Here is an 11,296-nt window from a genome sequence, read left to right on the forward strand (position 1 = left end):
GAAAATAGTTATAAAGATGATCGAAAATAAATAAGAAAGGAATAAGGATCAAAAATATAACAAGAAAATGTTTGAGGTACAGTAAACATATAATAACGTTCAAACCTGGAGGAGCATAAGTAAGCTGTTTTTGAGAAGGAAAACTAGACAGCAATAAACGTATGGGCTGTCGTTAATAGTTTCGATACGTGAAGCTCGTACGCTAGTTTAGGAACAGATTAAATCGTGTAAGAAAGTGTTGGAATTTACAAAATACTTTGCGGAGCCAGATAATTGACATACTCGCCCGATGAAAACTGTGTTCCAGTTCACAACTCGATAAAGGTATTGTATCAATATGGTCATTCTATGGCTCAGTGTATACTACAGCTTCCGTTTATAAACCTTCTTATACATGTTTCATTTGTTTTAGATCGTATACACATACACACTATGCAACAGAAGCAGATAAATCGCGCAACATCCTTCCTACCGACAGCAAACCGCGCAGGTATGGTGCAATACTCATATATATTTGTTTATAACAATATTTTAAAACACATTTCTACGTCTTACAAAGTTGCATTGCATGATAATGCTGTGTTATTAAATTTTCCCTCCACAATTTCTACTTTATGCAAATGATTGCTTTGTCGACAATGTGGAGGTTCTTCTTCGTGTTTGCGTTCCATTTCCCGATTTTCCGGCATACGGCATGCACGAATGACTTTCAAACGTCTTTGCTTGCACCAAACGTCGCCAACGAAAGACACCCTGTTTTTATATAGACAGATGGCTCGACTTGGAAATGGTAATGCAAATGAATTTTGACGGCCTGATTTTCATAATGGCCAACCAACGGCAACGGCGGTACGGTCGACGCGCGTACAAATAATCTTCTGCCCCGGCGATATCAAACGCGCCTGTGCGACATTTTATTCACTGTGGGAAAGCGCTAGGCAAACGGGCGGGTAGTGAAGTAACGTTTCCTTTGCGCTAAACACAAAGTTTACATTGATTTTAAGAACGTACACATAAAAGCATTAGCTGCAAGAAGTGAAATGTATTCTCCCATTAACAATTTTTCATCACAATTTCACATTGGTATGTAAATATTTTGACGTATGTTGAAATGTGGAAAGAAGGCAAATTTCTGCGAAAAAATGTATGTTGTCTATCACATGTAAACCGATTTTATTTATTAATTTCAACAATTTTTTTTCAACAAAACTTGAATAGTAGAAAAAATCAAAACAACTCATCATCTTAGAACGGCTTAAGTGTTCGTTCACGCACAGCGTACTCAATGTTAAAACCAAGGTTACCATACCTTATAAAGGCTACGACAGAGCAGTTTAACTCACGAACAATTTTGGTTAATTTTATCGCCATTTATCTGTCAAAATAACACCGGTGTTGATGTGGTTTCGATACACGTCTGCGAGTATTTTGTGACATTCGTAAATATTCGTGTACGTCTCCCGAACGTTTTCGAACAAATATCAAACAATTGCATTCCTTATCGATTACACCGTGCGAAAAGGTTTGAAACGTAAAGTAAAATGCAAACCGAAAGCATAAACACAATCACCATGCAAATGATTTGCACAATCAGATTAAGGAAACCCAAAAGTTTGTAACAATGGCAGCTCTGTCCATCGTCGCATTCGATGCCGTTTGAATGTAAACAAATCATTCCAATTTGTTTTACACGCATTTCCTTACTGATAGCAAAAACAACCGTTTAAAAGATGTACAAGTGCAAAACAAACGATTTCGTAACTCAGGGTCCACACTACAGCGCGACGTCGCCTGACAGGAGCTGAACTCCATATAAAAAAACCTTGCGCGATTTCGCGCGAATCGCGCTAGGTTTTTTTTGCATGGAGTTTAGCTCCTGTCAGGCGACGTCGCGTTACGCGACGGTGCAGTCTGGAAAGCGTGTAATTGTTGATTTTTCCCCCAAAAGCTACAAGGTGTGTTTCGGTCATTAATGAAGAAGTTTGTTTGTTATATCAGAAGCACAGACTGAAGTACGGTGTTTAATTAATTTTTCGTTGTCAACAAAAGGCACTAGCCCTGTTTCCATACCCTTGCTTGAACTTGAAATGAATATTTCAGTACAAAAAACGACACACCAGGACCACAACTGGAAAAGTGGCAGTTGCATTCGTCCTTCAGCACCGTACTAGAATTTTCTCTAAAATATCGACAGATTGTGTGACTCTAAAAATTTGGTTTATTATTGTTTAGGGTTTTCGTTACTTGGTTTGGTCACCATTTTTATCCACCATGCGCCCCCACCGTGGCGATGGGGCCCGTCGCAGGGTAGCCAGCGTTCGCTCAGTCGCAGTTTGGGGCCCGGGCGACCACTTTCGGTTGCTCTCGCGCTCGTCGCGACGTACGTGAGCTCGCTCTCCCACTTTCTCACGCTCACTCTCTTCCCACCGTTCTCACGCTTCTAGGGGCTTCGAGGGTCGAGAACGCGTTCTACACGAGCTCGGAGATCCGGGCAGTGTGTATGTTCTCCCGCTCTCCGAATCCTAGCAGAAACCGCACACACACACGCGTGCCGAAGCGATGGTAAAAGATTCGCGGGACAACGATATCCCGTCCTCGACGGTTCGACGGCAGCGCACATCCCGGAGAGCCATCCAGCTGTGAAGAAGGACGCCCTGAGTGGTTGTTTTTTCGAGCGGGTTTGTCGGGTCGCTGCGTGGGAGCACACCGGTGTGCGTTTGTGCGTGCGTGTGTGTCGAGCTCAAGTCAGTACGGTTGCTTTCGCTGTCGGCCACGGTTCACCATTGTTGTTTGTGTCGAGCACGGCGTGCCCCGGAACGAGCTGCCGGTTGCACCGATTGTAGAGCCGTTTGTGTGTTTTTTTTGTTTCACGCGCGTCGACCCTTTCCCTGCACGTCCCACGCGCCCCGCGCCCAGTGCTACAGTGTGTGCCCGTCTGGTGTGGTGTATGTGTTTGGTGACCGTTCCGTCCGCGGAAGCGCTGGCTGGGCAGAGGTAGCCGCGCCAGCCGAGCCAGCCCGATGCGTGCCGCTGGCGGACCGTGGAAACCGTCGGTCTACCGGTGGCGCGAACGCTCCGACCGCCAGCAGGCCGCACCACCACCACCGCCACCACCACCATCTTCAATCACCCTCGACGGCGATGCGCAGCTTCGAAGCGAACGAGCAGCCCGCGATCAACGCTCAAACCTACGATTGGCTACGATACCTTTTCCACCGCAGCAACTAGCATGTTAGGTAAGCCCAGGAACCCTTCCCTTCCCTAATCCTCCCACCCTCGGGGTTGGTGCGTGGGAAGCATCTTCCATCAAACATTTACCAGAAAGCGATTTCCCGGTTGTGTTCTTCCAAAAAGGGAACGTGTCCACATCCTGTTAAAAGCAGGCCAATACTAAAGCAACTATAAAAAGAAAACCAACAACAACAACAACAACAACAACAACAATAACAACAACAAACACCTAAACCCTAAACACGCAAAGCTTTCCTGCTGAAAAGGAGACCGTCGTTCGGATGCTGCCATTGCGTTACTAACACCAAACAGGACGCGGATGTGTTGCGAGATGTTGCCCACGTCGTGTGTCCCTCGTGTATTGTCATACATTTTGCAAACACATCTTTTTTTGTGTCCCTTTTTTGTCCTTGTCCTTTGAATTGTTGAAATTTAAATAAAGAGAAATGAAGGGATTCTGACCTTTCGACAGCGTTTTTGGTTGGCCGTTTTATCAAACCCATCATTTCCTCTTTAGTGTGAGTATTTAAACGCTCTAAAACTTTCATTTAACCTCTCTTTGATCTACTTTTGGTACATTTAAAATTTAATTTCAGTTGTGAAACAGTTCAGCTTGATTACCCAAGCTGAAATGAAAAGCCCGTGCGGTGCAAATGTTTTGCTTTGCGTAATGAATCACATCCACACTGCGACGTTTGCGGATGATGTGTTAATGGACTTCCGCGGTACACTGCCAGAACAGCCTTGTTTCACCTCTTGTGGTGGAAAGGTTAAAAACGTGCCTCGTTGTTGCATTAGCAAAGTGCAGGGAGAAGTGAATTAACCCGACAAGAAAGTATGAAACGAGCAGACCGGAGCTGCAAACTGTTCTCTTCACATCCCGCATGTGTTTGTACTGTGGTGGAAACAGAGGAAAACACACAGTGAGCCCGGGGACAACTTCTCCACTGTCTGCTATGTGCCCACTTGGCCATGGCTCTCCGGTTTTCCGGGTTTGCCGGAGGCATGTTGGTACAGCAAGCACTAGTTTGTGCGACTCTCTGCGCGTCGATTGTTTTAACCGACGCCTGCAGGCGTTCCCGGCACTACCTGTATGATGCTTGTGCGGTGGCTTACTGATCGCCCCCTCTCCTACCACCAAGCAAACACTCCGGCGCCCGTTCCACGCTCCTACACACTCTTGACGGTGTTTTGCTGCGATTTGTCGTTTTTTATTTTTGCCTCTCGCCGACGATTGTTTGCAAAACATGACCGTTCGCCATCGCTGCCCGGCTGCCAGCTGGCGCACATATCTCATTTGCCCAACATTTAACCGACCCTCGGTCTCCCTCTCTCTCACACACCGTGAAGCACCTGGCGTACCCATCGTAAATAATTTCACGATATTCCTATCTTTCCCGAGTTTTTCTTTCTGGCTGGAATTCAAAGCAAATCACGTTAGATAGCGTGTGATGCTGTTACAATTTATTAAAATATTTAGAGAGAAAAAAAAACACTCAGCTGAAAGACCGGGCGCCTCCATCAGCGTGTTTACAGTGAGGGAAGCGGTAAATCCCAAGCGTTTCAACCCTCCAATGCAGCATCTTTCCGGTTTCCACCGACAAACGTGCACGGTGTGGCTATTAAATCTTCAGCTGAGTCGTTTAATTCATTCCATCTCCTTTTCTCGAACGGATAGGCTCACGCTCAAACACAACAGACCGTCTGGACTTGCCTCATAAGACTCTTTCAAATTATTCTATCATCATTCAGTATTGTATTTTAAGACACAAACAATCATCTTGGTACAATAATCAATTTATTTGGAACAGCAAATTAATTTGACACGTTTGCAAACGAAAAGCACCGGGCGCCTCCATTGAAAATCAAACTATTTCTTGACGATAATTTTTCCTTCCATATCAGCCTCAAAGTAGTTTTTGATTGAATTTTATCAAACACTTCGACTAGCATGAAATACCACGACTTTTTCATATAGTGCAAACTTAGGCAATTGGCAAGCATATCGGCGTGCTCCTTAAAGTATGCAATTACTCAAACATTGGTGCGGAGCTACAGGTTTTGCCACTGAACAGGGGGTTATGGCAAACCGGGCCGTTGAAGTCATAACTGCGGCCGGTAATGTCACAATAATAGCCTCTTTTGTCAGTGTTCAATCAATTGCATACCTTTGGGGGTATTCCGATATGCTTGCAAATTCCTGTAGATATGTAGTGTTATAAAGAGTGCATAGATACGTATCTCTAAAGCCACATTAATAGAAAGACACGATTGCCTTCGTGTGCCGTGTTCTAAGACAAAACATGTAACTGAGAAAGGGCTAGAAAATATTTGATATAATCAATACAAGACATTCCTTCTTGGAAATAACTTTGCACCACGGGATGGCACGCGGTTTTCGAGTTTCTAAAAATATTTCTCAAGATTTCTATTCAGTTTTAACCAACGAAACAAAACCTAGAGAAAAAGTAATCTGATTTGTAAAACAAAACACGCAGGTTCGACAAAGCAACAAAAATAAAAACCACGTCTAAAACCAGGCGCCTCCATCGTTCGTTGTCGTCGCTCGGGGGAAGAAAAGAAATTCAGCGCTAGAGGGAAAACTTTCCACTGGAAACTCACACATGGCCCCGAGGATGCTGCCCGTTTGCCCGGACGAAAGCTTCCCACGTGCGGCAAGAGATTTCTCCTGCCACGTGAGGAGAATGTTTTTGTGTGCCGGGGAAAAGAGGAAAATTCTTTTCTTTCTCGAACTTCCCACCGCTTTTCGTTGAGGTTGGGAGATGTTCAACGTCATGGCAAGGCGAGGGCAGAGAAATACCATTACCATTTCCGAGCTGAAAACATCCAAATCAATAATTCGGTCCACGCGACTGGAGGGACGAGGGGGGCGCGGAATGTTTTGGGAGATGAGGGGGACGAATAAAAAAAATAACACACGGGAAGAGCAAGTTTCTCCGTCACTCAATTTTGCTGGCGCTTTGCGGCGCTTTGATTTCGTACACTGCTACCACCACCATTCTCTCAATCACGGTTTTCCCGTGTCGCGAAACTTCGTGTCTCTCGGTTTTTCTCACTCACTTCCAATCTGCCGGTTTTTGTGTTTTTTTTTTGTTATTTTATTATTCACAATCGTCCCATTTTCTCTTCCTACTTTCCACCTCTATTTATTTCTTCCTTATTTCCGCTGACTCGTGCCGAATTCGGATTTCGTAGCGCAGAGTGTTGAATGCTCTTCCGTCGTCCCGTTGACCTTTTCCGACCGCGAAACCTAGACATCTTACGAAGCCCGCCCGAACCTTCCCGGCCTTCGCTTTTGTTGACGGAGCAGGATGCAAATGAAAAATAAACTTCAATTTACATGCATCCAACCACAATCACGAGCTCCGCCGTAGACTGTTTGGCGCAGTGTGCACTTTCTCCGTAAATGGAACTCCTCGGTGAAGAGGAGGTGTTGCCGGTGAGCGAGGGATTCTTGGAAACTGTCAAAAGAAATTTTAATGACACCGCATCGTGACAGTGACGAGATCACTAACGAGCATGGCTGGGACGAACGAAATCCGAATAAGAATGCTGAAATACAAACCAACTTGCTTTTAAGTTGCATCAAACAGAAATTCCAAGCGTTTTTCATCTTATGTTTTGTTATTGGAGCATGAAGTATGACACACACAGAAACAATAGAAGAGAAAACGGAGATAGAAATAGAAGCAGAAGACCTCCTACAAAATGTTGGAATCAATGTTCACAGTTGTCTACAAAATTATAACACCATTCTGTTCCTCAACAATTTCAAAACTCAATTCTAAACACGCTGTACGGACTTTGATTATTAATGTTTGATTTGGTTTCCGTTTGCAGGAATAAACTGGAAGCAGCCGAATCGCACGATGGCGATTACCGCCGCGCTTGCACTGAGTGTGCTGTACATACTGTACACGTTCAACGCCTGTCTGCTATCGAGCATCAACCGTACGCTGAAACAGGTGCGAAGTACTGATACCCGATGCTGAGTTTATGTCTTAACAATAGCTTGGTTCTAACGAAGATTTAACACTTGAGAAACATGCCAAATCAACCGTGATTTGAAGTTTTAAACAACATAAGAAATGGGTTCTGAAAATCATTAAAGCTTAACTTGGATTTGCTCAAAGTCATCAACCCCCCCGATTACGTTCTCAAATTTTACACAACTTCCGTTCGTTTGGGTTCGAAAGCATTCAGGATTACCTTAGAAGACTTTTTCATTTGGTTGAACTAAAAATAACGTTTTGGTTTTAGGATGAATGTAATTTAACGTGAAACCAATGGTCACATCTAACTAGAAAAATATAGACAAGATTTATTAGTTGCGTGCCCTCAGATGCTAAAACCGTTTGATGGAAATAATCTAAAGCCTGAGAAAAAAGATAATCAACTTTCATCGATTCGTACCATCTAACTTGAACCGGGCTGAAAAGTTTCTTCACATTGCTTTCCACAAAACGGGACGCAACTTTCATGAGCAATATATTATTTTTTTTTTTTAATTCAACTCAACCACCCTATGAGATAATCAAAATTATTCAGAAACGCAATACAAAAGCAGTAAACAATTGATTTTCACTAGAGTTACAAATTACGTTACAAACATTTGATTACTTTTCCATGCGAGAAATGGATAAACAAAGCATAAAACAGTATTTTATCGTTGTTGCTTGCCTCACGTAGACCATATTAACTAAAATCTGGCTTCTGAAATCCTCAAATATACAAAAAAGTTCCTTTTTCATAATAAGCACAATTAATTGTGGGGCCTGAAAAACACTTTATCTAAGTACCTGCATCATTTTTCCGTTTGTGTAAAACAAAATAGTTAGTAGTAAACATTAGGATATAGAAAAAGGTATAGCCCAATATTTTAATGAAAAGGGTAAACAGTTACCAGTAGTTGTTCATTTAAAAGCCAAGTTGCTTAGAATCCAATTGATAGAGTAATGGAAATGCTAAGAAAAATAACTCACTTTAGAAATTTAATCTTAATTTAACAATCATCACGACGATTCCAATCATTTAGTTAATCTCAAAAGTACATCGAATCTCAAAAGTGAGTAATAGAGTTACTAGTCACCAAGGAGATTATAATCCACCACAAGGAACTGATTCCCAAAAAGGAGTCAAAGTCCCAATCACGGATTGAACTATCAAACAGGAAAACAGTTTTAATGAAAACTTAATGTAGTTATTGGATTTTCAACAACGAACAACAAAATAATAGCTGTTACGAACAACAACGAACAACAAAATAAGCTTGTCCCGAATATCGATGATACACTAGAGTCCTGCGCCATTCACGAACACATAAGCGATTACGCCTCGTTTTACATCAATTTTAATCTTTTTTCTTTGCAAAATCATCATTAACACATTGTCCCCGTTAGTTTATCAACTCATTAACGCGGATGAAAGGGATTCGAATCCATGATTGAGTTTCGAGTCCCGGATTGAGATTGTTATTCTACTCCTTGTACGGATTCAAATACAGGTATAACTCTTTTACTCACTCTTGGGATTCGACTCTCTGTATAGGATTTAAATAAAAAAAAAGCTACAAAAACATTCCGTGAGGTTTGCAACCGATCGATTCAAGAGTGAGATTTGACTCACTTACTCATGCTTACTAAGTACGCACATGACTAGATGGGAGTCGATGGCTACTTCCTGACAGTATTTTTATTCTGGGAAGATTTTGGAGACTTTGTGTATTTATTTCCATTTCGTCTGTTGTTGTAGGTTCCATCGGTGGGCAGTGCGACGGCGGCGACGACGATCGAGCGACCAACCGCTCCGACTCAGCTCCCGCAAGTCCGGATCCTCGGATCGATCGTGCGCATCGTGCCACTGACCGACGACGGCGAGCGGCTACCGGCGGGCGGGGCAGGCGTAGCGAGCGGCACCAACACCTCCGACGGCTCGCCCAAGTACCGGTTTCTGCGGCAGCAGGGTCTGCGTCCCTCGCGCCACCTCCCGGACGCACTGATCATCGGCGTGAAGAAGAGCGGGACGCGCGCCCTGCTCGAGTTCATCCGGCTGCATCCGGACGTGCGGGCGGCCGGCTGCGAGGTGCACTTCTTCGACCGCCACTACGGCAAGGGACTCGCCTGGTACCGCCACCATATGCCGCCGACGATCGAGGGCCAGCTGACGATGGAGAAGACGCCGAGCTACTTCATCACGCGCGACGCCCCGCGCCGCGTCCACCACATGAACCCGGCCACCCGGCTGCTGGTGGTGGTGCGGGACCCGGTCACGCGCGCCATCTCCGACTACACGCAGGCGCGCAGCAAGAAGCGCGACATGAAGCGCTTCGAGGAGCTGGCGTTCACGAACGGGTCGGCGGGCGGCGTCGTCGACACGAGCTGGGGCCCGGTGCGCATCGGCGTGTACGCCAAGTACCTGGAGCGCTGGCTCGAGGCGTTCCCGCTCCGGCAGCTGCTGTTCGTGAGCGGCGAGCGGCTGATCGCCGACCCGGCCGTCGAGATCGGGCGCGTGCAGGACTTCCTCGGCCTGAAGCGCGTCGTCACCGAGAAGCACTTCTACTTCAACTCGACCAAGGGCTTCCCCTGTCTGCTCAAGTCGGAGGAGCGCTCCAGCCCGCACTGTCTCGGCAAGACCAAGGGTCGCAACCATCCGCGCATCGACGCCGCCGCCATCGACCGGCTGCGCGAGTTCTACCGGCCGTTCAACCAGAAGTTCTACCAGCTCACCGGCATCAACTTCGGCTGGCCGTAGAACCGGCTCACTCCCACTCTATCTCTCCACATCTCTCTCTATCTCTCTATCTCTATCTCTGCATCTGCCATATGCCAAAGCGTCACACAGACGAACGAAACGAAAAGGGGACTACACACTAGCGTTCTTCCTGGAGCTAACTACAACAGACCGAACACTAATTAGAAACTAATAAAAACACCACACACAAACGGAGGGCGAATGAAGCGTACCAACTGTACAGACCGGGAGTGGTAAAATGCCTACATTCTCCCCGTATAGACTGTGTATCCAACTCCCCCGAACCCCTTCCCGGAGGAGGGGGGCTTTAGCGAGGGGCGACTTAGCTAGGTTAGGGTGAACAAATTCGAAACAGTGTATTTCGCCAAACGATGGCCGACGAAAGATAAAAAAAAGCTGCTTCAAACATGGTGACAGCCGGGAAACTAAAAAAAAGCAAGCATACCGCATAGCAGTTGACAAGGAGGCGCTTTACGCGGCGTAGTAGGTTACGTTTAGGTTTTCTAAGGTGATATCAACTGTAACTTAACGCCTAAGGCAAAACTCTCGATATTTGTGTAAATACCTACCGGACACACACGAAAGCAGAATTGCGTATGATTATCAACAATCGTTGGGCCCGTGTGCGCAAGCGCGAGAACAGGTAACGCCACGCTTAGCACACTTACGTTGTTACGGCATAGACTTAGCGTTTTTTCGATTCACCTCCCAACCTATTTGTACCCCCACACTCAGTGTACCGTAACGTCGATGGAGCTTCTCCACCAACAAGCGCCTGCCGGAAGCGGGGGAACTCTTTTTGTGGTAGATGGCATCAACACCCACCCATCAATCTACCTTTTAGTGTTGATGTCTTAAGTAACTCCTGAATCCGGACGAAGACTAATGTCGTAGAAAACTACCTAATGATGATCCTTAACCGGTAATGCGCTTGTTGTTCGTGTGGGAAACAAATGTCCTCAACCTACCCCCACCCTCTATCTTCCCCCTCCCATCCTCCATTCGTTGGCCTACTGCCACTGTATGCGTCCTCAACAACCTTTACTGTGAAAAAAAAACGCTTCGCCATTAGCATGTCGCGCCTTAGACTATTTGTAGATCAAATAAAGTAAAATGGATAACAATTTTATCCGAACAGATCCCCAACCGTGTTTCTCAATTATCGACGCAACCGATAACCTGCTACCGGAAGTAGTACAATGTATTTTACAGATAAATAATATAGTTATCCTCCCGAACGAGAACCTCCAATATTGAAAAGCTCTTGGTTGTCCAGGAAGTCTGCCTAAGATGC

General features: G+C 45.3%; 1 protein-coding gene across 1 annotated transcript; it reads left to right on the forward strand.

Annotated features, from left to right (window-relative positions):
* Positions 1-267: 267 nt before the first annotated feature.
* LOC131269197 (heparan sulfate glucosamine 3-O-sulfotransferase 6) lies at positions 268-11,082 on the forward strand. The gene is made up of 4 exons (XM_058271534.1): positions 268-324; positions 413-490; positions 7,093-7,217; positions 9,004-11,082. Exons 2-4 carry the CDS (start codon positions 433-435, stop codon positions 10,000-10,002), a joined length of 1,182 nt encoding a protein of 393 aa, XP_058127517.1. The 5' UTR covers positions 268-324; positions 413-432; the 3' UTR covers positions 10,003-11,082.
* Positions 11,083-11,296: the final 214 nt, after the last annotated feature.

Source organism: Anopheles coustani, chromosome X, assembly GCF_943734705.1.
Source record: "Anopheles coustani chromosome X, idAnoCousDA_361_x.2, whole genome shotgun sequence".
Lineage (NCBI taxonomy): Eukaryota > Metazoa > Arthropoda > Insecta > Diptera > Culicidae > Anopheles > Anopheles coustani.

Excerpts from the sequence above, each read along its gene's own strand:
- LOC131269197 (XM_058271534.1), top strand. The coding sequence starts at position 433 with ATGCAACAGAAGCAGATAAATCGCGCAACATCCTTCCTACCGACAGCA. Across the intron at positions 491-7,092 it reads ACCGACAGCAAACCGCGCAG|GAATAAACTGGAAGCAGCCG; the intron begins GTATGGTGCAAT and ends TTCCGTTTGCAG. Across the intron at positions 7,218-9,003 it reads TCAACCGTACGCTGAAACAG|GTTCCATCGGTGGGCAGTGC; the intron begins GTGCGAAGTACT and ends CTGTTGTTGTAG.